At 39.3% G+C, this 27,826-nt stretch overlaps 4 protein-coding genes and 2 pseudogenes across 4 annotated transcripts; 3 read left to right on the forward strand and 3 right to left on the reverse strand.

The window, feature by feature from the left end:
* The first annotated feature begins 28 nt into the window (after window positions 1–28).
* On the forward strand, window positions 29–12,339 carry LOC111337837 (sorting nexin-7). Its single transcript, XM_022944205.2, has 11 exons — window positions 29–153; window positions 1,017–1,214; window positions 4,009–4,119; window positions 5,142–5,306; window positions 6,267–6,462; window positions 8,366–8,496; window positions 8,873–8,941; window positions 9,734–9,820; window positions 10,140–10,244; window positions 11,069–11,221; window positions 11,775–12,339. Exons 1-11 carry the CDS (start codon window positions 70–72, stop codon window positions 11,847–11,849), a joined length of 1,374 nt encoding a protein of 457 aa, XP_022799940.1. The 5' UTR covers window positions 29–69; the 3' UTR covers window positions 11,850–12,339.
* Window positions 12,340–14,100: 1,761 nt separating this feature from the next.
* LOC111337834 (uncharacterized) lies at window positions 14,101–15,455 on the forward strand (annotated as a pseudogene).
* A 566-nt stretch (window positions 15,456–16,021) lies between these two features.
* LOC148720444 (uncharacterized) lies at window positions 16,022–16,769 on the reverse strand (annotated as a pseudogene).
* A 1,815-nt stretch (window positions 16,770–18,584) lies between these two features.
* On the forward strand, window positions 18,585–20,499 carry LOC148720445 (uncharacterized). Its single transcript, XM_088739391.1, has one exon. The coding sequence runs from the start codon at window positions 18,848–18,850 to the stop codon at window positions 20,156–20,158; it is 1,311 nt and encodes a 436-aa protein (XP_088595517.1). The 5' UTR covers window positions 18,585–18,847; the 3' UTR covers window positions 20,159–20,499.
* Window positions 20,485–25,611, reverse strand: LOC111337833 (transient receptor potential cation channel subfamily V member 5). Its single transcript, XM_088737625.1, has 11 exons — window positions 25,582–25,611; window positions 25,214–25,495; window positions 24,774–24,847; window positions 24,301–24,483; window positions 23,330–23,503; window positions 22,714–22,860; window positions 22,399–22,479; window positions 21,928–22,102; window positions 21,253–21,313; window positions 20,752–20,818; window positions 20,485–20,619 (listed from the first exon to the last, which is right to left on the reverse strand). The coding sequence occupies exons 1-11, from the start codon at window positions 25,609–25,611 to the stop codon at window positions 20,562–20,564; spliced, it is 1,332 nt and encodes a 443-aa protein (XP_088593751.1). The 3' UTR covers window positions 20,485–20,561.
* Window positions 25,582–27,714, reverse strand: LOC148720446 (uncharacterized). Its single transcript, XM_088739393.1, has one exon. The coding sequence runs from the start codon at window positions 27,259–27,261 to the stop codon at window positions 26,173–26,175; it is 1,089 nt and encodes a 362-aa protein (XP_088595519.1). The 5' UTR covers window positions 27,262–27,714; the 3' UTR covers window positions 25,582–26,172.
* Window positions 27,715–27,826: the final 112 nt, after the last annotated feature.

The raw sequence follows: 27,826 nt of genomic DNA on the forward strand, positions 1-27,826 counted from the left end.
TTTCAGATTTTCTATGAAGCTCCGAATGTTTCCGAACACTGTACGACTATTTTCATAACGATTTGCAATATGGCGGACGAAATTGACACCTTCAATCCTTTTGAGAACGAAGAACACGATGACGTTCCGAGAGAAGAAGCCGTCTTACCAGATGTAAGTCAGCAGATTTAAGCCGTGTTTTTTTACTTGATTGATGATTACATGTTCTTGTGTTTTGGGTCATTTTTGCCACGTGAACCCGTTAATCGTAGATTTTGTCCCCATCATGTCTTTTGCAATGGTCTTTCACCAAAGGGCCATCCAAGAATTTACTCAACCAGTCTATTTTTTTTGTATTCAAAGCGTTAGGCAAGATTCTTATAGCGACGCAAGTTTATAAAAATAATGCCTCGCATAAGAGTGCAATTTGGAATATTTTAGCACATGTGCATTGAGCATTTTATTACTTGAAATAATTTAGCGTTGTATGAAGTTGTGTCCAAACATTTTAAAAAATATTTTGTTTGAACTTCGCTCTGATTTTGTCTCGTATTCTTTGTACAATTTAACCATTTAACGTGCAATTCTCCTTAATAGAGAGGATGTGTCGCTCAGTGCAGGCTATGTTAGAGCCTTGAATTTGTTTACTCTACTCACGTGATTCTGGATATAATGTTTTGAAATTGTACGCGTAAGTTAGATGCATCCTTATAACTTTTCCGGTTCAGTAGTTAAGATGTTCAAGTGTGAAGCCAGGATGACACCTCAAATTTGTTAGGTTCTCTTTAACAAATAGATTTCATTTTGCTGTGCTTCTGTTCAGTAAATTAAATCACAGATGAAGTTGAAATGTAGTAAGCACAATGAGAGCGGCATATAATATGCTTACTCTAAGCTTGGTGTTTGTCAACTTTGTACTTTATTTTAGCATTTATTTGAGCTAGAATGCCTAATCAGAAAAATCCAGTACCCACTTGTAACAAATTGTGTCGAGACCACAGTTTATTGCTCACTTTTCTTCCACTACCATTTTATAGAGTCCTGGAGTAGAAGATCACTCAGGGCATTCCATTGACTTGGACACTTCTTCAGCAGAGAAAAACACACCTTTCCTGGAGTCGTTCAGGATTGGAGGGTATGAGGATGATGTAGGCCAAGTGAAGGATTTACATGTGGCAGTTGATGATCCAGAAAAACATGTGGATGGCTATGTCAGTTACAGTGTGACAACAAAGGTTGGTGTCCATATTCTTCATGTGTAATAGTATAGAAACAGGTTACAAAAGAAAGACTTTTGTTCAGAGAAATCACAGCATAAACTGACAGAAGTTAGCCCTTTCACTCTTAAGATCTTATTATTAACCCAATAGGGTCCAAAGCCCTCAGCCCAGACCACCCCTGAAAATCCAGACAAAATGGCTGTCAAATTAAAAAAAACCACATGGTCCAAACAAATTTACCATTTTATGTCTTGGTTTTACTCTTCAGCAGTGAAACTTTAAAACATGATTGCCAATACAATAAAGAATTACTTAAACTGCTTAAATACTGAAGATGTATGTTATGCTTTTTTAAAAAAAATATTAAAGTATGGACATCAAGTAAACAAAGTGGCCATCACTGTACTACCTACTATGTACAAGGAAATGAAAACATCTTAAAACCACAGTAAGTCTGAATTGCTGCTCTTAACTCAGCAGAAATGCAAACAAAAAGAATTAGTCAGAAAAATTTTGCATTAAAACAGGCCATCTCACGGGTAAGAGAGTGAAATTCGTAAGTTTTCTTGCACAGATCAAATTTGAATTTGCTGCCAGTGCTGACATCATGAACGTCACGAGGTAAAAAAAAACTAGAAGTTACGAGTTAAGCCTACACAGACCTGGCAGAAAATTGTCTATGGAAGTATTGAAGAATGAAATAACTATCGATTGAATAGAACCCTTTCAGTTAGAGACTATGAACAAAGCTTAGATTACACCAAACAAAGAAAGTTGTTTTTATCTTTGACCAGTTTGCGACTCGCAAAGTGAAGGTGAAATGAAATTGGGCTTTACGGCCTAATACAGCGCTCCAAAGAACGAAAAAAAAACAAGGTACAATTTAAGATCAAAGGTTAAGTGTTTTTTAAGAGTTAATTTCCTCTGTGCAATTTTGAAAAGCAGGAGAGTTCGCCATGCATTTGCTGACATAATGCAACGCCGCATTGCTCACAAGCATATGTTTCGAAGGCGCGTCTATCACTTTGCTTTCTCCCATCGTCGATGAAAAGATTAAGGAAATCTTTCGATGTTGCACCCTCGCCCAGATCTTTCGTTGGGCCATGAGGAAATTATGGTAAACTCTTCGATGTCAATTTCACTCAATGTGTTTGACCATTGAACCCCAAAGGCATATCTTCATTGTTGCTATCTACTTCATCGTCTTCTCCTTCTTTGCTAGCAAAAATATGGACATCGGAGTTTGTTCCCCCTTAGCGCTTCCCGAAATCAAAGATCTACCTGATTTCTCGATCAACATCACGCAGATTTTTCTTGTAGCCTTCTCTGCCGTTCCTGTCGAATTTCAGCCACTTCGAGAGAGAAAAACCAGGAAAGATTTCTTCTTCATTGGAAGAACGCGAAGTATCGTCAAATCCGCGAGAAGCCATGCTAAAATACTGAATGCTATTTTCAAAAATTCGCTAAAAATCACACACGAATTGCAGAATGGAAAACATAACATCAAATGAAAGGTTAATTTATGCAGGTCACATTCAGATATATTTCAATACCCAGGGGACTACGGTTTCTTAGCTACAGCCAATAAAAACGAGTCATATCTGACAGGGTGCATAAGGGCGCACTGGATTTTCAGAGGGGTTTTATTTCCGGGCGCACCGGACGTCAATGGGTTAATTCTCTTTACTCTCTGTCAGAGAATTGTCATAAAGTTTGGAGAATTTGGTATTGGATTGACTATTATTCCCCCATTTGATATAAAAATCTTATCAGACATTTTGGTATGTAGTATCACTGACTTTTTGTACGAGTTATGCCGTTTTTTGATGGACCTGTAGAGCAAATCAAAATACATACAAGGAGTCATTTCTATTATCCAAATGCTCTATGTTACATGTATTCCTTCTAAGGGACAATGGAACCCAATAGAGAAGTTTTGCACACACAGCGGATAGCCTAAACAGGTTTTTTACATTACAAAATAACCAACTGTCCAATATTGTGTGATCTTTGTACTCAAGTTGTGCATTATTTGTACTCTACTTAGGGCATTTGCATAATAATGTTCTTTTTCTCATAACTTGTCTGCTTGACATTGCATTCATATTGTATGGAGAAAGTCTGTAAAAAAAAAATTAAGGCTATTTAACAAATGGTGAACGCCATAGCATGTACTATTGAGTTATGGATGTACGCAGGAGGTTGCTAAGCACGAGAGAAGTGTAAGAGTTGCACGAGGCAATAGCCAAGTGCGACTCTAGCTTCTTGAGTGCTTAGCAAACCTCCCAAGTGCATCCACAACTCAAAAGTACATGCTATGGCGTTCACCATTTGTTTTATAACATAACACTGATACATTGGAACAAGAGTTCCCTTTTATTTAACAAATCTTACGTGATCAAAAAAAACATGCGCACACGGAAAAATAGTCTTAGCATTTGCTCACATCAGCAGCATGCACCCGTGGGCAAATAGTAGATGCTGAATTAACCAATCAGAGCATGCACTTTGCTTTAGTTATGTTATAATGAAATTTAGGCTGAGAGTTCTCTGAGGTGGCCAGAAAGCAGTGCTTTCAATAAGATTTGAAATAGGTGGCTAACTCAGTACAACACCCATGGGAGAGCAACTTGATTGCGACTTAGCGTGGTGACTGCGGCTTGAGCGGGGTGAAATATACCCGGTGACTCACAACAGAATACCCTCTGGAGCTCTGGCGGGTGCTGGGTCTTATTGAAAGCACTGTTAGGCTATTGTTAGGCTACCAAATACAAGTCATGATCTGTACAATCCTTTTTTCCTAACACAGACCACAAGGGGACAATTTGACCACCCAGAATACAGTGTTAGAAGAAGATATCAAGACTTCTTGTGGCTGAGACAGAGATTGGAAGAGAGTTATCCCACACACATAATTCCTGTAAGTGTATTATCCTCTCAAATCACAAACCAGCAAGTTTCATTGCCTGCAAGCAGGCCTTTATCATAAGCACTCTGGAACAAGCATTTCTTTGCCTGCTAGAAGTTGTGAAATCCTAAGCAATGCAAGCTGGTGAGAGGTCTGGCAAACCTCTCTCCAAACTTTCTCAAAGCTTCCTGCAGACAGAGGAACCTACATTTAGCAGTGGTAGTCATGAGGGCCTGCTCCTAGGCTTAAAGTTTCAAAGAAATATGAGTAATATCACATGAAACTAAGTGCAGTTTTAAAAATGTAATTTAATGGAGTTAACAGCTAAGAGCGTAAGTGTTTTAGTTGTAAGCAGTATTTTTGCAAATACGCATGCATTGGAATTCGATGTGCTCTTCATTTGAGGTGCTCTTGTGTGTGCTTTGAACATGTACTTGCAGCATTCCCAGGCAGTTTTTCCTCACGCATTCCCTCCCTCTTTCCACTGTTTATTCAGTGTGATGGGTGCCTGTTTCCCTTTCCTGTGTGGGGGCTCATGGCTGGGTTGCCAGGATTTGCCAGCCATGGGAGAAGTCTCCAGCTAGGAGCTGGCTGTCAATAGTGGAAGCTCCTGGATATTTCAGACACCCAACCTCCACTTAGTGATGCAGTTGTTAAACTACATAAAGACTTTTTGATCAAGCCGTGTTACTGTGTCACCTTGGTTTTGATTCGCTTCATCATGTTGATACTATGTCAGTTGTCTCATTTGTCAGGCTAACTGAAAGCCATTCAAGTAATTTATGGGCTATAAAATTTTAAAAAAATCTGTGTTGCCTTGAAAATGCCTTGCAATTGGTCAGAGAAACTAGGACAATTCTTAAATTGAACATTTGCTCTCTCTCTTTGGTCTGTTTGCTTGATGATTGTATTTAAAGCAATTGAATTTGTTATTCAGTTGTTACAAGCAACATTGGAGGTAAATTTTTTTGTCTGTGTTTATGGTGATAATCTATCTCTATTTGTAATCTTATTGTGATTTATTATCCTTCCAGCCACTCCCAGAGAAGCATTCATTCTCGAAGCACTTTGATCGCTTTTCACCTGAATTTTTGAAATCACGACAAATAGCGCTCAACAAGTTTGTTAGTAGGATTGCAGATCACCCTGTGATGTCCTTTAATGACAATTTCCAAGTCTTCCTTACAGCTAAAACATGGGTAAGTGTTCTTAATCCTGTAAGCTCCATGATCTGTTTGTGAATTCTCCCCTCTGGCTACCACACAAGGTGGTTAAAAGATTTGGGTGTTGTGTAAATCAAGGCAACACTCTTCAGCTTACAAGTTTGTCTATTCTTAACTTTTTAAACCTTAGGAGTGGATAAGCATCTTATTTCCCCCAATGGTATCACCCCTGAATCAAAGTCATGAGAGTAAAGGAAATTATGGCAAGCTCAAGACGTTCGTGATTGGCTGAGACAAATTCTCCTGAGAAGTGCCATGGGAAATGTGTAGAGAACAGTTTGGAAAACTTGCATACTAAATTGGCACAGTGTAAAAGGTTAAACACGAAGGCATGCTATATAAAGAAGTCTTCCCTGGGAAGACCAAGGCTCATTTGTCACTCACCATTGACGTGTGCGGGTCAAATTCAAATGCTGGTAGAGGAACAAAAGGAGCTAATGAGATATCTATATTGCTTACTTCTACCAGCATGGTGGCAATGAGGTAACGTGCGAACCACCTACTTCGATCTCAAATTTACCGCCACAAATAAAGACAGTTTCCATTGGAGAAAGGAAATACAAATCTCAAAAATTCTTGTATTGTGATGAAGGCATAAAACAATTTTAAGGAATGCGCCCGCTGTTCACTGCTTTGGAGTAGCTGTAGTTCAAGCTGACTTGACTCTAAGAGTTCTACATCACACAACAGTTGATTGACAAATGGTCCAGTGGGACCTAAGGCTCCTTTTATAGCGCGCCTTCGTGTATAAGATCATTTTCATGGACAACGTAATATACCAGTATTGTGTTAGAGCCAGTTTTGAGGCTCCCAGGATGTCACTCTGCTGCTTACAGTTTATTTTTCTAAGTTATTCCTTGGTTATGGTTTTAAAGTCTCATTTATTTTATAAAGATTTGTAATTAATTTTTATTTCTTTTCTTGTTGTAAATTCAGGAACTAACATCAGTCAAGAAACAGGGCCCAGGTTTGATGAGTAGAATGAGTGATTCCATGAAAAACATGGCATCTTCATGGATGTTGAAAAGCAGAGAGCCTGAATTTCAAGAAATGGCAGATTATACAAAAGCTTTTAGAGAAAAGGTGCTGGCCATAGAGGCTGTTTCTGACAAGATAGCAAAGGACAGATTTGGTGAGAAACCACTGCTTTTTTATTAGAGTTCAAAGTTTCTTTCAGAGATTTAGTGTTGCGATGCCAGGCAACAACTTGCAGCAACATGGTATAGGAACAGGTGGTAGAGATAACTCACCACAAGTGAGTTGTAGATGTTTCAAGAAAATCTTTGTCCATGTGACAGAATTTAGCTTCTGGTGTTAAAACTATCTCTTACTTGTTTGTGACACAGTTGTACTTCAATTATCCAGACCTCAATATTATTCAGACCTCAATTATCCAGACCCCAATTATCCAGACCCCAATTATCCAGACTCCAATTATCCAGACCTCAATATTATCCAGACCTCAATTATCCGGATTTATCAATGATCCGGACTTTTTCTCTAGTCCCAGTTTTTTCATGAATATTTATTAGCCAAATTCTTTTTATAACTACAGCATTGAAAAGTGAAGTAAAGGCGATGTTCTTCTTTAAGGTTACCGTTCACCTTCAGGGGTGTCAGGCGTGCAAGCGATGTAGCGCGTCCGGTTTAAACTGTAGATATCTAAACCCCTATATCAAATTAAAGCTTATAGGACTGGCTGTCAGACTATACCAAACATTTTGGAAAAAAATGAATTATCGAATTTTTCACGACTTCTAAATGCGAGCACCTGAATCACCTTTTAAGAGCTCTCAAATTTTGACAGTAGCAAGTTTTACATATAAACAACAAAAACGTGTTTCCGAATTTTTTATTTCTAAATACTTTTTTTTCAAGAGCGATTTTTGTACGATCACTCCACATTTTTTTAATTCTATTTCAAAAATGTTCTGTAACTTTTCACTGAAATTGAATATGGCAAATCGCAGACACATTTTTTTAGCGCTTTGGCCCCGGAAACGGAGGAACACATTAAATAAGCGACAAACAAAATTCGCTTTGACATGTAACGTTCAAAAGGTGATTCGGGCGCTCACATTTAGAAGTCGTGAAAAACTCGACAATTCATTTTATTCAAAATTTCGGGTATAGTCTGATAGCCAGTCCTATAAGCTCTAATCTGACATAGGGGCTTAGATATCTACTGTTTAAACCGGATGCGCTACATCGCCTGCACGCGAGACACCCCTGAAGGTGCACGGTAACCTTAAGACAAACTGATTTACTTCAACATTTTAGGTCACTGTAAAAACATTTCTCAGAAGTTTTAATTGTTAATGCACACGTGTTGAGGTATTCACGCAGGACAGTGAATACGATCAGGAAATGTTCTGTTTCAGGATTAAATGCCGCTTTCTTGATTTAATCAGTTTTTGTTCCTCATGAATATTCACATTCTTGATTATCTGGACACTCGATTATCCGGACTATTTCGTCTAGTCCCAACGAGCCCGGATAATCGAGGTACGACTGTAGTACCAATGCACCCCCAGGTATTATAGGAAGTTTCATTACTTGATGAGGGAATTCCGCATTAAATTGCATGCGAAAACCGTTATCGCACGAATCGCAAAGCGATGAGTGTTATATCGGCTTTCAAGTACAATTTAATGCGGAATTCACGAGTCAAGTAATGGATTTTCCTTGAATCGCATAATTGAATAAAAACAAGAAAGAATTTCAAAAGAAAACAGCATTTCTTATAGTTGTTATGAATACGTTAATGCGAAACAATGTCAGTTAGCCTCGTTTTCAACTCGCAATTCCACGCTGAATGATTTTATTCAATTTCTCCTTACTATAATACTGCTCAATTATTTATTATATGTATGAGGATAAAGGAAATGATCGCCAACCTAAAAAGCTTTGATTGATGAACAAATTCTCCTTGTCATCACCGAAGGAAATGTGTAGAGAACAGTATGGAGAATATAGACACTGATGTCAGGGTGTTAATTGAGGGTTAAATGACAAATCTGTGATGCTATTTACAGATCTTCTAGAAAGCTACAAAGAGTACATACCAATCTTCAATCTGTGGGCAGACGCCGAACATAAGTTAGCGGATCCACTGCATGCCATGGCAAGTGCCTTTGACAAGAACAGCTCTGCTCTAAAGACACTGGTGAGGTTTCCTTGTTAAGCAACAGATGTGTGGTTAGAGTAAACAATGTGAAGAAGGGTTTTGATATTCTCAAACACGCAAAAAAAAAAAAATTCTAGGCTGCTTTACACGTACAACAAACCACATATTTAAGACCCCATTGCTAAAAATTTTGCCTATTTGTTAGTGAAAAATTTCACTTGGCCGTTGTACCTCTCCAGCTTCATTTTCAGTACTGTAACACCAATTTACTAAGCACCACTTTTTAGCAGCAACGTTTGTAGTTTATAGGTGTTTCCCAAAATTTAGAGTGGATTAAAATGGCTGAAATACAAATATATATATATATATATATACCTCCTTTCCTGTGTCAAACAAAGGATTTGTTTTTGTTTAGCTAAAAGCTCAAGATCCAAGATTTATGGAACCCATACATGAATATGTGCTCTACGCAGATGCCATCAAGGTAGGTGTAACGAATGCACCGGTAACATTTCAAAACGGTCACACGAACCATACAATTTATTTGTAACCAATGGTTTCTGAAACAGAACTATGTTAAATTCCACTAAAGCTAACTACCGACGATAAAACGACAACAAAACGAAATGAAACCTGCGAATTGACGACGTAAAACATACCGTCCACAAAACTCTCAGTGCACAAAGTCCCTATTAAAAACGGCAACGCGAGGGGACTGAAGCCTAGTATGCAGATGGACCGCTGGCGAAGGCGCTGACGAAGGCGTGCTATAAAAGGAGCCTTAGGTCCCACTGGACCATTTGTCAATCAACCGTCGTGTGATGTAGAACTCTTAGAGTCAAGTCAGCTTGAGCTACAGCTACTCCAACGCAGTGAACAGCGGGCGCATTCCTCAAAATTGTTGTCTTCATCACAATACAAGAATTTTTGAGATTTGTATTTCCTTTCTCCAATGGAAACTGTCTTTATTTGTGGCGGTAAATTTGAGATCGAAGTAGGTGGTTCGCACCTTACCTCATTGCCACCATGCTGGTGGAAGTAAACAATAGATATCTCATTAGCTCCTTTTGTTCGTCTACCAGTATTTAAATTTGACCCGCACACGTCAACGGTGAGTGACAAATGAGCCTAGGTCTTCCCAGGGAAGACTTCCTTATTTAGCGCGCCTCCACGTTTAAGTTTGTTATAACAGTGGGCTTGTGAAAACCATTTACAACGGACAAAATCCTCTCATTTTACTGCTCGACACTCACTGTGAAATATTGAACCCATACAGAGCACCCTTAAACACCGTGATACCATTCACATGGAATACGAAGTAACTTTAGAAGAGCTGTCGAGGAAAAAAGCTGAAAAAGAAGAGGTATGAGGTATTTTCATGTGTGCCGATAGGTCAGATATTAGCAGTCAAATTTCTAGATGGTAGTCAGCCTGCAGAAAAGGCGAAATTTTCCTTCGTTTTTCAGCAGAACAGAGGCGAGTGCGAGGCGAGCCCGAGGCGAGCCCGAAGTGAGAGGCGTAAAAAGAAAAAATTACTTTTTTCTTTGCACTTCTAATCTCACCGTTCTCTCCGTTTTTCTGGAAAATGCAAAGTAAAATTACACCTGTTATACAGGCTAAAAGGTAGCAAGCAATTTTGCTCAAACATTTTTATGGTAATAAAAGAATCTAATACTTTTCAGCTTGATAAAGGAACTGGTGGTAGACGCAGTTTTGGGTTTTTTAACAAAGACCCGGAGCAAGCGAAACAAGACAAACGAGAAAGAGTGGACTCCAGTATAGAAGAGGTCAGTGAACCAGAGATTGTAATTTGGTAGCAACAACCATTCAAAAACGATGAAGGGAGGAGTTTGCGTCATTATTACGGGATTTACCAGTCCCAGTCCCTTTCGCTCATTGTTTTTCGTACGTCGGTTTATGAGAAAATAATGCTCAAATGCTGGGTCGAGAGGTCTGGGTTCGAGAACTGGCTGGGTTACCATGGCGTGTTCTTGGGTAAAAAACACTTTACTCTCCCCATACCTCTCTCCGCCCAGGAGTAATTGGACGCCGGTCAATTTTCAGGAAGGCCTGATGAAATACAGGGGGTATATTTGCGACGGACTAGCATTTCATACAGAGGGGAGTGATCGTATTCCTAGTCGCTTCATGCTATGGAAACCGAGATAAACTACAGCTGGATGGGTCACTCGACTCTAACACGAACTTAACCTAGCCACCTACTTTCTTATTATGTTCGTTATGGGGGAACCCAAGATGTCAACTAAGGTTTTCTCAATCACAGACTGACAATTGCACAGGCGTGAAATAACAAAAAGGTTTCTTTTAAATGCGTTGAGCTCGAATCGGTTTCAGAATCCATTCTGTTTATTAGGCATTCCTTAAAGCTGAGAACCTTTTGGTCACAAGCCTTAAGTTTCTGTCGAAAGTGCATGCATATCTATCTTTGCCTATTGTTACTATTGCTTTTTAAAAAAGCGGTAGGGCTGTGATTCGCAATTTCAACATTTTGTGGTGAAAAGGTGTTTGAGTAGCGTATCATTTAAATCGTGAATGCCGTGTTTCAGGTTCAGTTACCGTAATGTTGACTCAGTATTTTACGTTTTGTTAGCTTTCAAAACTCGTCGAGGTGGGCAGTGATCGACTCGAGTGCGCCAACGTTGATCTGAAGGCGGACATTGAACGGTGGAACAAAAACAAGAGAACTGATTTTAGAGAACTATTCACGGAGTATTCAGAAAGACATGTCACTTATTACCAAGAGGTAAGTGGCTATCCTCTAATCGGATCGTAAGGTTCCCCGTGTCGTCTTAGTTTGGATAAAGGATTCGTAGATGAGGTAAGGATAGTCAGGAGAGACACCGGAAAAAACGAATGTTGTAGACGTTGTACAGTTTCTTGACGAGATACTTTGCTCTGACAGTACTCCTCCCCACACATGCGAAAATTAAATTGGCGCTAGTGTAGTATCAGGGAACCTTGACATATCGCAGGGGCCACCTGTGGGAGACTACAACCTTTACACTCAGGAGTAGCAGCAAATCCTTATGTTTAAGAGGTGGGCAGGGCACTGCGGTGCCTGTAACCTCTCGAAGTGCGTTCGCCAAGGGCAATTTTCTCCAGCCACTTACCCAGCTGGTTTGTATCTCGCACGTGCCACAGTACATATTGGAGCCTGCCCGCAGACTAGGCTCGTTAAGCCCTGGATCCTTCCGGACAACCAGCTGTGAGTCTTCGGACAAGGCTAGGTGTCTCTAGCCTTTGAATAGCAGTAGAGACAAAATTATATTAAGCTTATTCTTTTTTTTTCTACCTAGTGCTTGGCCGCTTGGCAAGAGGCCTTACAAATTGTGACTGGAAGTCAGCAAGACCAAGAATTGGAAGAGTCCTAAGTACTTATTAGTGAATCAGAAGAAAATAAAAAAGGAATTTAGCTCGGGGAAATAATTCGACGATCATCGTAGTTGGACTAGAGTGTGATTGACATCAAGGTTCTCGCATCATGTTCACTGAACACCACCTCTATCGATCTTTATGCCAAACGAGGTCCACTCCTTTTCTGGTTCAAATCTTCAGTACAGAATAAGGGGAAGAAAAACTTTTGAAGAGTAATATGACGACAAATTTTCTCTTGATACTGAACTCACTTAATATTGAATTGAATTCTTTTTATAAATCGTGCGAAGCTTAGGCTGAAAAAAAACATTCGTTCTCTTTCGTGCAATTAGCGCGAAATTTGAATGAGAAATATAATAATATTATCGACAGTACTAGAGTAAGAAATGGTCAAAAAATTAATTTCCAACGAAAATCAACTCAATGTTTACAATTTTGAACGATTACTGTGCAGCGTACACAGAATAAACGTATGAAGTTTTAAAAGTCTCCATTGAACAAATAGATTCCAGGTTGCCATGCGTCTGTCTAGTGATATATCACAGATCAACCTCGTTCCCAGGGTCTCTTGTCTTCCCTCCCCCTGGAGCGAGAGAGGGGCGGGGAGATGAGAGACCCTGGGAACGAGGTTCATCACAGATGACGTAAAACTGTGGTAAGAAAAAAAAGTGGCATGTAAGACTGCTGGCAAGTGTGTCACGTTGTTCTTACCACATTTTGACGTTTTCTGTGATCCATTTTTTGAGAGAGTGTACAATTGCCGGCCTTTCTTCCATGTCTTCCCTCTGTCTTTATTTTTTACCCAAAATAAGGGAGAGGCCAGGGCCCCCCTGGGCCCATTCCCTAGATCCGCCACTGGTTACTGAACAGACCTACGGCAACATGGAATCTCGCTATTTGTTTTACATTACTTCGAAGCAAAATTTTGTCACTCGCGACGTTACTCTTTTGAGTCTGTCCTTCAATAGATAATATGAACCAATCGAAATACGAATGATACTCGACATATTATGTAAACTAAAATTGACATTGTAGAGCGTTCTACTTTTCCGTACGTACAAGTTGAGCTAGGAATTGATCAGGTCTTTACATCTTCGTTCCTTAACAGTAGTAAATATTCCAATGAATAGGTGAATCAAGTTTATCCATAATTTGTCGGTTTCAACGATATCTTAGGCTGCTGTGAAATAGCGAATATTGCAAGTAAACGCTTTTGTTTGGACGGTTGGAAGGGTAATTGAAAAGTAGTTGATCCACTTATCTATTACAAGCCGAGAGGAAGAAGCGGCGAATGGAAAGGAAACTACAATGAGTGGTGCGCTCTCTTACTTTTTGAATTTTTTCCTTTACTTTCAGTTAACTCCACCTCTCCCCCATTTCAAAGTTGACTGGTGCTAACAAAATGCCCCGCTAATCGCTAGGCTCGATTTCCGTCGCTCTCTCGGGTCCGGTCTGGCCTGTCTGAGGAGCGCGGGCTCCGGTTCCCGAACAGCGGCCGGTGATTAAGCTTAACTAATCGCTGGCAACCTTGTTTAGGGGGAAAGTAATGTATAAGAGATGAGTAACAACATTTCTGTTGATTATGTTGATGCATGGAGGGTTGTCGACCACCTACTAGAGGTGCCATTTGCTTTAGCCACTCATTGTAGTTCTCAATCCTCCCGATGTAAAATGTTTTTCAGAAGAACTCACTTAAAGCCATATGATTGCCATCTCCACCAATAACATGTATCTGAAATTGTAACTCCGATCCATCCCATTTTGTGGTTCCAAAGGGTAAATGAACTTTTCAAAAATTTTAATTCAGATTGTGGAAAAGTTCTAACTTGAACGCCGCCATTTTGAATCTGGCTTAGCAGTCTGGCCTCTTGTGATACTACAGGCTCATTCCTCTCTTCTCCATTGCTAGACGATTTGTCTGAATAATTTAGAGCTATACAAAGGGGATGACTCAAATAATGATAACCACGAAAACGAGCTTAATGTGAACCAATTCTGGAATGTCATCCACGTTCTGGAGGACTTTTGAGTCGTTTACAAAATGGCGGCGGTTATGTGCGAATGTTCACAGTCGGTTTTTGATGAAATAAATTTTGATAGTGTTGTCTGATGGTCCCGGTGAGAGTAGTCCTGAGAAGAACTTTGGTCGGTAATGGTGACTGACGTTTCGATAACTGAGGGGAAGTCATCATCAGATTCAAGTGAATAGTTGTTGTAAGTCAATTGTTCTGAGTCAGGTCCGTATAAAATATACAATACAATACAATACAATGTTCTTTATTTCGAGAGGGTAGATACATGATTAACCCAATAAAGAGTTTTCTAACATATGGCCCTCTAATAAACCCACCAAACCCACCCCAGGAGAGGACATCCATCACACGGTAATCTCGTGTGTGAGGAATTAACGTCTCCTACCCCAACCCTGCAGGAGACGGGACCTCCATTTATTCGTCCCTATCCGAGAAGACTAGAATATCTAACCATTTCTTGATGTTATAGAAAGGCAGCAAATTCTTCTCAATTATTTTAAGACCCTGAGTGTTGGTCCGGCCGGGCTCGAACCCTCGACCTCCCGCACAACAGTCCAGCGGTCTATCCATTGAGCTAACCGGGAGGCGGTTATGATTGGTCAGTTTTGCAGTGATGTCACTGGCTGTAAGACTCAAGTGGTGTAAGTCGGTAAAGTTAGGTCTTTCTCAGTCCGTGGTGTTTGTCATGTTAATGTTGTGAATGAGTCGTTTGTATGTAGCAGGTAGTAGTTGACACCTGTGGAGGAGAGTCTGTTCTTAGTCAGTAAATCGATTCAAGTTAGTAAGCGTGCTGTTAGGGAGAGATACACACTGATGAGCGAGAAAATCAAAGCAAAGATGAGAGACGAAGAGAAGGCAAGTGGAATCGAATGCGATTTGAGTGAGGTGGAAAAGGCTCTAGAAGAAATAGCCGAAAAGGAAGCAGCAGCTGAAGACACCGTGGAAAACGTCAAGAAGAAAGTTGACAACGCAACTGAGCAGTGGAAATGAGAAACAGAGCCCTAGAGAGCTTGGGCAGAACACAGAAACGGCAGCGGAACAAGACGAGGAGAATGTGAAACCAAAGCAAAAACGTACGTCGTAGAGGTGGAGGTGACGCAATTGTATATTCGTGCGCAAAAAATAATCTTCTTCAGAAGTGGAAAGAGGAAGAATTGCAGCTGCAAATTCAGCGAATTGAAGTTGAGAGTAAACGGGAAGATCAGTCAAGAAAATAACATCAGGATATGATGAAAATTTTAATTGAACAAACTAAGCAGAAACAAGAGCAGATGTAAAGCTTTCGAAGATGTTTGCTTCAATGTAGCAGCAGCTGTCTAAAATAATTATGAAGCTTCTGGAAAGAAAATAATTAACTCGGCTTGATTTGCATGGTACTGTTCATAGCATCTTTAATTTTGTTGTGAATACTTGCTTTAGCATTTAAATGGTTCATATTAATATTTGACATTGTTTTTAAAAACAAACTATTCGACGCATGTTGCAGATATTTTGATCACTTTAGTAGTAACTCGCTCTGCTTAACTACACTTCATTTTATTTACTTGTCAAAATTTTGTTTCTACGTAATTAAAAGCAAACATTTTGAAAAGGTTTATGTTTTACAGATGAATTGATGTAAACGTTCAGGAAAAATAATCTTCAATGGTTGGAGGGTCCAGGGAAAAGTACTCTGCTGTAGAGTTAGTGTATATACCGGTCAAGGCATTGCGTAGAATGGCACACACAATGTACATTTTTCCAACTGCACTAAGGGAGAGTTTTAAATTTTTCTTAAAATCGAGAAATTTACAATAATTGACGATATCCCCGAAAAGCCACTCTACAGACATACGAACGGCGCTCATGACTTTGTTGTACAACTCCATTTGTGGTGTTATTCCGGCACCTCTGTAAGGGACTTGGAGGTGGACATGTAGGGGATAGGCGGGGTCACCATACAGGGCCATTGGTTCTCTTGTTGTGGAGAAGGCATGCTGCTCCAGATAGCGAAGAAGACCAGAATCAGTCAGCATACCTGAATCATACCTTCTATCCTCTTAAAGAGCACAGATAAATAAGTATTTTAGTTTGGTGAAGTCATGGTATAATGCTTCTAAATCTCCCCCTCCAAAAAAAGAATAAAAAGCAACAAATTAAATGAAAAATGTCGACCCGAAAAAAACCAGAGGATCGTTTGTAATGGATATAAGTGAGTACATGGTCTCAAGTACCAGTCTGTTGTCTTGCCTAAAGGCAATCATGCCTTTAGGCAAGACAACAGACTGGTACTTGAGACCATGTACTCACTTATATCCATTACAAACGATCCTCTGGTTTTTTTCGGGTCGACAAATTGGCCTCACAGTTCCGTCTATAAAACCAAAGCAATTAGGTAACGGACTTCCTCTAGAGTCAATCGCACGGGCATAGCTTTCAAGAGGTGGAGGATTCAGAAGCGTATTATTCCACTGTGTTAATTACTCTGTGATTGTGCTCTTGATAAATTGTATGCATCACGAGGTTGGATATCATACTTAGCTCCGGAACTGGGCGACCAAATTGTGGAATTAAATCGCTGTATCTGCATGGGTAAGCAAATCGTCTCAGTGTTATACAAAGCACTTCTACTCCATCACAAGTGATTCCTTGATGGCACGTGAAAGACTGAGGGAGCTGCAAGGCCTCTAAATGGACGGGAATATCACTCTTGTGAAAACGAAACTTAGCCAAGCACTCGCTGTCGTCCATCTCAATTAAGTCCAACGATCCATAGCAGTCATAAGGGAAATCTAGGTTTTTCGAGGTGTTTGCACCGTAAAGGAGAAGAAATTCGTCCTCGGAAATATCATTGTCATCAAAACTTTCGATGAGAAGGTTACGTATATCTCTAAAAGATACCATACTTTCACAAAAATACCGAAAGCTTGTTATAAAGCCGTCCGCGTCCTCCGCTAGATCTTAATGTCAATTTTCACGCCATACGATGGCAACCTCTCCCCATCCCCCCCCCCTTTATGTACGGTATGGTCGCTGTAGTGGTAGGAGATGCGGTGTCGTTTGTTTCGTTAGTTGCAGTAGGCCGGGTTACCTAGGGGAAGTAATTGTTGTAGTGTTTCTTTGAAAAGACACGGTCAGGGTATTTGTTTACGTCGGATAAGTTGTCTGTTGTGTTGCACACTGATTGCGCTCGTCTTGTTAGAATCAGTGATAGTTGTGGCTTTGTGAGATGTCGGGCTGTAAGCGGGACTCGTCCAGTAATCTGTCGTTATGTGTCGGTTTTCTGTAAACTGTAGTCCGTAATTAGTCACGGTTTACCAGGCAGTCTAGAAAAGGACGTTTACCATTTTCTTCGACTTCTCTAGGTAACCGGCAGAGCGGTATCGCTTGTCGACAAGTCGAAAGGGTGCAATCCTCGATGTTCTGCATCGAAACTCTGCTACAACAACGGAAACTGGAAGAAAATTTAATTTCACCAGCAGATAAAAGTCAAATATAGCAATGATCCTCGCAGACAAGCTTTAAATTCATCAGGATTCTTTTCTCACTTGTGAGGATAATTACAAAATTGTATGATTAATGGGCACATCTCTCCACTATAAGAGAAATACAGTTACCGCTAGGGTTAGACGAAGCGACTTGTGTTTGATTACTAACGAGTCTCACTTAGCCGTCTTGTCTGCTCCAAATTTCTCGCTTTTTCCCGCAAAAGAGCGAAATTCTACGGATTAATATTTTAAACAAACAGTTGTTAACAATTGATGTAAAAGGAAAGCTGGAGGTTACACGGTTCTTACATTTAAATAATCTTTTGAAGTTTGTTTGGTCAAGATGGCTAGATACAAGGGGTAAAAAATCTCTTGCTAGATGATTAGCCTTGTTCTTTTACCACTGAATTTATCTTTAAACCACAGTTGTTTTAGCCAGGAAGTTCAGTTGTAAAGGCAACCCTTGTACGAGACTGATTGAGGTTTCGTCATACCGACCAAAAGAAAGTGGCCTTTCGCTTGCGCGAGTGCGTGTTACAACTGTATCGACTCTTTAAAAACGCACGCTCTCGTCCAAAATCCTCGGAGGCACGTGCAGATCCATCATGTAGCCTCCTCCATGGCTTGTTTTTACTTCAACACGTCTCCACGCTCAGATGGAAAAGTAAATATTTGCACGTAAAACATAATTGCAGGAAATTAGCCTAATAGAGGTTTAACAGTGGCTAATACAAGAGTTTAAAGGTTTGCCGATGTATACGTCTATTACTGTAATTTTTTTTACCTCCATTTCCATTACGTCGCAATATTGTCATTTTAATTACATTTTTTTCGCGTAGTTCGCTTTCGTCATTAAAAGCGAGCACTAATGTTGTTTTTCCCGAATTGCCAAACAATAAGCACTTACGATTTCGATTTCATTGTTTTATTTTTTCACACAGCGTGATCGTGCAAGCAATTGTGACTGCTTTTATTTTAACATCTTCCAGTTTCACCAGTTTTCTTGAAAAACTCACAATACTCTGAAACCTCATGTAGAAGTATGGAATTTGAGAGAAATTTTAGCGTCCAAAGGACAATTTTCAGAAAGAATACTGGAAAAAACAAAGAGAAAGAGTTTGTAAAGACCAAGATTACACTATTCATAAACTTTCTCTGGAATGTTCCTCGTTTGTTAGGTAAAACAAAAGGTGCCATTACATCGTAACTAACCACACGAAACGATCTGACCTCTGTTCCTATAGCTAACGTCCGCTTTGCTAGTTTCTCGTCTCAAACCGACCATTTGAACAAGTATCGTACAAGTTTCTCACTCAGCGACATGAATGAGTGAAATGTCCTGTTTTATTTTAATTAACAAGTCAATCGACTCATAATTAGCAACCTTGACACATCATACAGACGACGGTAAGCTTGTTAATTGACTGTTCAGTGAAAGAAGTTGCTTCTTTTGGCGTAAAAACCTTGGCAACGTACAGGAACACAGAGCACAAGATGTTTGCCTTTGGAGAAAGAGTGGAGAGGAATACAATAGATTTCGCTGCTGAGCGGGCGCGTATTAAGAAAGGAAAAGCATTCACTGGAAGGTATTCTCTTCCCAAACTGAGCCAAACAAGAGAAAGTTTTATTCTTCCTGACATTACAACCACACAGCTAACACAAAACTGCGAAAAGGCTCGTTCAAGTTGGAAGAACAGCGAAGGAATGAATCCAGGAAATGTAAAGAAAACTCTTCAACAGGTTGCGAAACAGGGTCGACTTAGAGATAACGCTGTTGTGTTAGAAGAAAATGGAAGAAAGGGCATGGAAGACTTGGAAGGATTATTCGTTTCTAAACTGAACTTTCAGAATAACGATCGACATGATTCTCCAGAATTTCCTCAGCCACTAGATCACGCCAAGAAACTCAGGAAACAACGAAGCCGTCTTTCAAAAACTGACAGCGGATTTGGCGACGATTTAAGCGACGATGTTGGGGCTCACTTCGCTGATTCTCCGAATGAATCCGACCAACCTTCGAATACTTCGAAAGAATCGACCTCGTTTCCCTCACCTGATCATTCGGCAAGCCGAGTTTCACCTCGGGAAAGAACACGAAAGATAACGTCGGATTTTAAGACTATTTTGAACCGGGAGCAAACTGTAGTGAGAAATACAGACAGGCTAACGGCACGACCTCACATGTGCATTCAATCGCAACAATCACTTCATGCAGACTTAATAGCGTTTAGAAATTACACAGCCGCTCATAACGGCGGAAGTTCAAACTGCACTTTACAGACAAACGAACACCGTGAGAAACTTAGAGAAATTGTATTGAAGACCAACAGAAATTCGTATAAGGGGAGCGATGCCCCTAAACAGTCAGACACTTCGTTAGCTGTTCTGAAAACACGTCGCCGGCTTTTACGAAAACGAAACTCGACGGGACCTCCGTTTCCTTTCACAGAACGGCGTATTCACAAAGAATGTGTTGTTGTAGACATGAGAAAAGCCGTTTGTACCTGCAGAAGTCGTCGTCTCCATTTCTCAGATTTCGACAGAATGGATTTAAACAGACAATGTGTCAGCTGTCCTGCGGATTTCCGAGCTTCTCAAGAAACAGTAAAACTGGCCGACCATAAAAATTCCCCACACTTTAGATCTGCAGTTTCTACGTGCAGTTTGACTGCACAAGCTTTGCTTGAAAGGTCACGGTCGAGGGAAGATGTAGATGTGAAAGTGAAATGTCAAGAGTGGCTGAATAGATGGTTGGCTTCCAACGGTAAAACACCAAACCAACAAAATTTAAATGAACAGATTTAACACCAAGGGCCATAAACCCATCTACAATCATAATTGCCTGACATTAAGTTTGCCAAAATGATTCCACTGTTTTCCTTGCTTCAAATTTGACCAAACTGTTTTATCTTGTAGGTAACCTTTACTTAACGAGTTTTTCACAAAGTAAAAACAGCGTTGCACTTAAAATTTAATTTTTCGAAAGTGTTGTGGCCCATAGCTACGCGCCCTTCAACCTTTCACTTAGCTTTAGTTTCATGAAGACAGGCATGCTTAGAAAATAATTTGGGGCTCTCTTTTTCTTTTTGCTGTATTTATTTGTTTTCGAATTTAAAGAGTTTAAAGTAAAATTACTCTGTTAAATGGTGCCTTGTGGATTTTCCGCGGCTCGAGTTGTTCAAGGCTTCATACATTCCCACGGAAATATCTAACACATGTTCATCCTCTCTTGCCTCATCTGTTTGACCATCTTTCGCATCATATCCCTGGGATTAAGAGTCGAAACGAAGAAAATTATTGAGACATGCGTCGGGGAGTTACGGCAGTCTGAATGGGGGTTTGGTGCAAAGATAATTCTGAACAGGCAGGACTAATTTCAGTGCGAGAATCATCCTTACCTAATCGCGTTAAGCTTTTCTTCCACTGATTCCCAAGGATTGCGATCTTCACTGAACTCAAGAAGCTCTGTAAATGATTCAGTTTTTTTTTACTGCGTAAGTAAACCATTAGATTGAAAGAGAGTAAAGTAACCTTCAGTGTTTTCTACTTAGAATATGAACAAGGACATGCATAATTTGGTTAGGGACTTATCGTGTAAAAAAGCATTTTACAAGAGCTCTCGGGTCGAATTTCTGATAAAGAATTTATAATAATAATAATAATGTTTATTTCTTATATTGCGCAGTCTAACATGCAATAAAAGTTATGATCGAATGCGCATACCTGAGGATTATTACCTATTACATATTCATTTATTACCTGAGGATAATACGTTAAACCATTTCAATGCTAGATATCAATCCAACAGACTCTCGGACAAAATGCTCATCCACAGCCTTTGTTCCAGCCTTTCACTCCATCTCATTGTGAAATTAAAGCGGGTTTAAATGACTACAAACCTTCCGCAAGTTTCTTTTCACTGATCCATTCTCCCTCTTTGTAATACTTCACGCGCAAATTCTGCACCGAAGATAATAAGATAAGTGAGTATCTGAAAAAAGAAACTCATTAGAAATTAAGATTCTTAATTAATAAATAATCTGAACAAACATTAAACGTTTTGAGCTGATTAAAATAATAGAAGCAAAATTGAGCATTCGATTCATCATTATAACTTGGCAGTAAAAATTCAGTAAAAATTTAGCTTGTGGGAAACTGCTTTTGCTGAGTTTAACCGTCTCAAGGGTGGGTATCTTGTCACACACTCTACACTCCTGAGGCCTTTTCTCGCAGGTTCCGGTAACTTCATGGGCCAGTAAAGTTGTTCTGGGTTATATTGAAATCAAACTTCAAAGAATATTGAGAAAAGCAGGTCGTAGTACCCAAGCCATGCACTCCCTTTTGTTTCTTAAGCTGATAGTTTTCTTTTGCAATTTTTAAATCATTTGAATCCTACTGTAGAAAATATCTTTCGTTTTTGAAATTAAAGAAGATTTTCCTCCTCCTCCCTCCCCCCCCCCCCCCCCACCTCTCCCCTTCTGTATTATTTTAGTATTCACGCGCACGGTGCGCGAGATTTACTACAGTGTACTCAGTTCTTAAAAACATGATCTCCGTGCCTTCCGTCTACGTACCAAAAAAGGAAATCTCTCCATGCGAGTGAGCTGTAAAATACGATCCACATCATACTCCAGACGGGCGACTTTCTTGGCCTGTATGTAGGTCGTGCTCATCTGTGCTATGAGTATGTTGAGCAGAATCACAAGTACAGTTCCCATGTACATTAGCATTAACAGCATGGAGAGCCAACTGCAAGAAAACAAAGATTCTCAAAGCTTTGAACGGTATAAGCATACTGTGGTAACTGAGGGTTTTGCTCTACTGCAAGTTCGCGCCTTCCACCGGTACCTTCGCGAGTTCGCCCCCTGCAGTAAAACAAGTTTGCTCCCCGCTCCCCAACTCGTTTCCCTACGGCATACAAAGGGTAAAGAGCAAGATCGGAGGGATTAATATTGTATAGCATGGGGTAACGTACGATTGCATATAACACCATTATGAGCACGGGTTTTTAGTTACTACCAGTTACTTAAAACAGAGTCACTCACTTGAAGCTTGAATAATCTGCTACAAAGGGTCGTTGTTCGGACAGGGCACGAACACCGCTTAATAATACATCTCCAAAGCCACTAAATGTAAAGAATACATTTAAAATAACGTAAACAACATTTCGCAATATTTCCACGTTGAGCAGACTAAGTTAGTCTTACTGGAAATTGCACTGTATCTCTCCAAAGCTGAACGAGTGTTTTCAAAATTGTCAAGCTAAAAGCATTACACATTTTTTCCGCAAAATAACTTAAATCATTTGAGTTAAACTTAGACAAGAAGAAATGAGACGTATATAAATCAACCAGATGCACCTTAATTCTTGGTTTTGATTAGATGAGCGGAGAGATAAAAACAAGGCTACACAGAATGGAAGGAAGATCGCAACAAAAACTGCCATGAATCTTGTCAAGTCTTGCTGAATGATCTTAGCCAGTGTTTTCGTGTATAGTCCTGTGGTCCTGGAGAAGATGAAAGTCTAAGTATGATTAATAAACTGGCCGCTTAATTTGAATCAAAACTGCTCGGTTAAGTATACTGCTTGACAGCTGACGATAAATTGTACTCTGGAATGACTAAAACCTTCCGTTTAAAAAAGAAAAAAAAACCGAAAAGCTTAAAGAAAAACCCTGCGCTTCGCGTTCGGTAAATGACCTCTTAGATACTGATTACTGTACGATAAATTGTGACGTTTCTGTCAAATAAGAATAAATAAATGATTTTCAAGAAGAGAAATAATAAAAAAGGGAAATAGAGAGACAAAAAAATGCCACCTCTAGGAACCGATCCTTGACCTCAGAATTTCGCAGCCACTTTGATTGGCTAGTGTAGATCGATACAAAATGAAAGTCCTGGGAACGTTGTTTATTTGTTTCCGAAATGAACCATGTTATCAAAAACTTTAAATCAAAGGTTTTTCATGTTATTCACCTTGTCACACATGAGAACTTAAAAATCCTCAGGAAATTAAACAAGAGAGCTGAAGATGCAACTGTCCACTGAGCTTTGCTGCCTGTGAACCGTAAGGGAATTATACACAGGACCAACAACAGGCCTAACCAGTCAAACAGGGTCATCCACTCAGAGAAGTATGCATACCTTTCTCTAAAAATAGGAAGCAAAAATGATTTAGCACTTTGTTGGATCTTCTCCTTTGGGACAGCATATTCAGGGACACTAACTTTGGTTTTTGTTTTAAAAACGCTCATGCAGTACATACATGGCACATTTCCTTACATAATTTTTTTTTCCTTCCGGAAACTCTTGCACTTGAGGATAGCCTGCAGTGCAAGCGTCTTATCCGGGCGAGTTAAGGTTATAAGCTCGTGATCGTTTATCTGATTTTGGAGTCAGAGTGCATTCACTCCCCTACCCCAGCCCCTCACCTTATTGTTGACCTTCACTCACCCTCTTGGTACAAATTACTTTCTCTCCCCAGCCTTCCGCTGCCATTAAAATCAAAGATGGCAGCCTTTTATTAGCTAAGAAAATACTGAGCACTTGCTCGCTCAAATTACACCTACTCTGCAGGCTAAACTGAGGACTGAACTACGTACATATTCAATCATTTAAAAAAAAAACTCAGTCCAACTGTATATAATGCAATAGGCTGCACTTTCTATCAGTTAATCTGCATTAAATAACCCACACAGGAAGTTGGAAGACTGGTGCAGGAAAAGTTTGAAAGACATGAGCTAGAGGTGAATGATTAGAGACTTTTCTCACGTTCTTGTGACATCCCAAGTGGGCTACTACATTGGAAAACCAATAATGCTTTCATAAAATAACCTTAAAACACAAAATGTTTCAATTTAAATCTATGCCTTGGGTTCAGGGGTGCAATAGGAGTTAGGTAATTGACATAGCATCTCAGCTATTCGTCTGCATTACATTCCACTTACATTCTCATTTGATTGTTTTCTTCACATATGTAAAAGACAACCATGACAAGAGTGACAACCTCACAAAATCCACACCATAAATCTGCTGCACCCCTGTACTGGGTTGGGTCCAGTTTGGTTGAGCCGTACAACAAAGAATTTGTCAAGAACAGCAAGAAGATGACATACAATGCAGTTTGAAGGCTAAAAGAAGATCATTATTTCATACATTAATAACCTTATAAAATTAACAGGGTGCAACATTCCAAAAATTTCGAAAAAAATTACGAAGTTTCGACATAAATCTAATCATGCAAAACTAATTAGCTTGGTTTGGCAAACATTAATTTAGGCTCGGTTTATTAAAGTTAGAAAATAAAGCCATTTTCCAAGTAGATGGAGGAAGTATATTTAATTTTAAAGGACTACACTTGTCAGCTTGGCTATTAATGACTAACCTTACAAACATATTCAGAAAGGTTAAAATTATTTACCAAAGGAAAAAATGTCCATAACTCTTCCATTTTGTCTTAATCAACATTCGGACCACTGGATGTTGTAGGGCCTCCTGCAATTCAAAGTCAAGCAAAATTTGAGGGCTTAAAATTTTTCGCTTTAATTGGTAAAACTGAGTCTCATTTGAGTCTGATTATTCATCCAAAAGCAAAAGGAAAAACTTCATATGCACTAACTTTAATAATATGTTTAATAATCGTATTCGAAACTGCGTTAACCTTGTTTTATTTTGTAGTAATCACTCATACATCAATTCGCTTGATTGAAAGTCATTGATCTCTTATAACGAAATCAGATTATAAACAAAAACGTACGTGATCAAACCAGTTAAACAAGAATATGTCGAACAAAACGCAGTGTCCAATGTCACTGATTAACTTAGTTACAAAACAGTGGGAACGATTTCTACAATATGTACCTTGTTACTGCTCTTTGCAATGCAGTTTAAACATGATTTATCTCTCCAGTTGAAATATTTGTTGTTTGACTCCCTGTGTTCTCCTGATTTTGGTGGTCGCCCACATTCATCACCATCCAAGATAAGAAAGTAAAAATAGAAGTTCAAAGGATCTTCTGAAATGGTGTTCCATACTCCTTCAATTCCATCCTTTTCCTCTTGGGTTATATACCTTTCCTTGCGTTTTGGAAGATATGGCCAATGAGGATTCATCATCTGGTCTAACACAGCCACAGTTGTTTTCTGTGAGCAGGATATACACCATCAAAAACTGTGTAAATTAATATGCTTGTTGAAAAATTATCAAAAAACATTTTCATTTTATGTACATGTAGGAGGGTGGCAAAGGGTTTTTGCATGATGCATGATAGTCACAAAATTTGCTGCATGATGCACAATTGAACCCAAATCATCTGCGTGATGGGGGACTGCACATCACAACCTGATGGGTGATTTGTTAGAGTACAAGCGGGTGACGTGTGATTTGCAGGTCTTACTAATTAGATTTCCGACGCAAGTGATTGCTCTTTGACATAGAAGGTAGTCTGAATGTCAGCTGTCCTCTCCCTCTGACCAACAGGGTATATTGTGATTGGAAGCCTTAGTAAATGTTCTAGCCGCCTCTAGTTTCAACAAGTAAGTAGTCTCTATTTGTCTGACAAAAAGCAATATGACAAGTGAAATACAATTCACTCCAGAATAAAAGATGTCGGATGCAATATAATAATAATAATAATAATAACGGTTTATTCACAGTATATCCACATAAAAAGGTGTGGCTCTTCATCTGTGAAGGCCTACGATACTAAAATTTAATATTAAAACTAATTTATAATGACTAACTAAATTGTAATAAAAACTATACATGAAAGTAAATATGCAGATTATATTGGTTGGTGGTGGTGGTTGTTTCTATATTTTTACAAGGAAGACAAAGTGTGCGCCTTCAAGAATGCCTTGCAGACCCTGCAGTATTCTTTAAAATCTGTGCAATTCCTTATATTTGCTGGCAATTCGTTAAAAATCATGGCTGCTGAATGCTGAAAGGTGCCCTGTACAAATGGAACATAAAGCCTTGGAGCAACACTGGAACGGAGATGCCTAACAGGTTTAACGACTTGCAAATTTAAATGGGAGGGCCAGTTATCAGAATACAGTGCTTTAAATATAGTCTTTAGTAGTGAGTAGTCCCTTAGCTCCAGGATAGGTAGCCAGCCAAGATCCAAAATGGTAGATATACTGTTTACATATTTACAAGTGATGAAACTAGCCATAGCAAACTGGAGCCTTTGTAGTCTAGCTGAGAGGAACTTTGGTAGTGGATAAAAAACAATGTCACAGTAGCTTATTTTAGACAAAATTAATGTTTCTACCAAATGTTTCCGTAGTTTAAAATTAGTAAAGTTCCTTATTTTTCTTAAGGTTCTCAGAGTAGCATAACAGGATTTAAGAATAAAATTGGTATGAAATTCCCATTTAAGATTTGAGTCAATGTGTACTCCCAGGAGTTTTGTAACATTTATACATTCCAGTGGTTTACCGGAGATTTCTAATCCCAACTCCAGATTTCCGAGAGAGTGAACATGAGCCATCTGTGGAGTTGAGATAAGAATGGCCTTGGTTTTCTTAGAATTTAGAGCCAAGTTTGAATCATTTGACCAGGCGCCGAGGCCTGCCAAGGTTGCATTCATGCTTTCCGCTTGAGATGTGATCTGCGGTGTAGAACAGCTAGTGTATAATGTTGTATCGTCGGCATATTGCAACCTTTTGACTGTAGGTGGAAGAATATCTTGAAGATCCACGACGTAGAGATTGAACAACATCGGTCCAAGGATTGAGCCTTGGGGGATTCCAAATTCGGAGAGCACAGGTGACAATTTGCGATCATCAATTTGAACGTAATGTCTCCTGCCGCATAGGTAATTAGCCAGCCATTCAAGGACATACTTTGAAAAACCGAGGTGATGCAACTTGGTTATCGTCGTTAAATAATAAATTAAATAATACATGCAGTAGGTTGAAATCTCACAGTATTAGCTTGGCATTTTTTTATATGAGGCACAATTGGGTAAAAGAATTCTCCATGATGTATGATTTAATAGAAAGATTATGCATGATGTGTGATTGGAGCCCCCCCTTTGCCACTGTCATGTGAGATATTTTTAATCTCAAGTCACTGTGGTTAAATTTACCTGTTTGTTGGACATTTTACGTATTGATATTGTAGTGGGAAGTTACATGTTAATCAATTCTGGGAGTTAAAGGGCTAATAGTGGTTGACAAGTTATAGATAAGCAAATTACAGGTTTAGCAATTTCCACCCTAATTGTTTCTAAGGTCCTACATTTTCTAGCAAATCAACTTTGTAACAAAATCCTCACCTTCATTTTAGGATTGTTAATAATGGCATTGAAACTGAAGAGGGATGGCTGGGGACTGTTGATATTGATTGGTCTCCAAGAAAATAACCACTTGACACTTTTTAAGAAGGATTGTAACAAATAGGAGGGGGAAAAATTGAAAGGACAAAATTAAACCAATGTTAGTACCATCAATCACAATATGTGAACAACT

The sequence above is a fragment of the Stylophora pistillata genome, chromosome 11 (assembly GCF_964205215.1).
Source record: "Stylophora pistillata chromosome 11, jaStyPist1.2, whole genome shotgun sequence".
Classification (NCBI taxonomy): Eukaryota; Metazoa; Cnidaria; class Anthozoa; order Scleractinia; family Pocilloporidae; genus Stylophora; species Stylophora pistillata.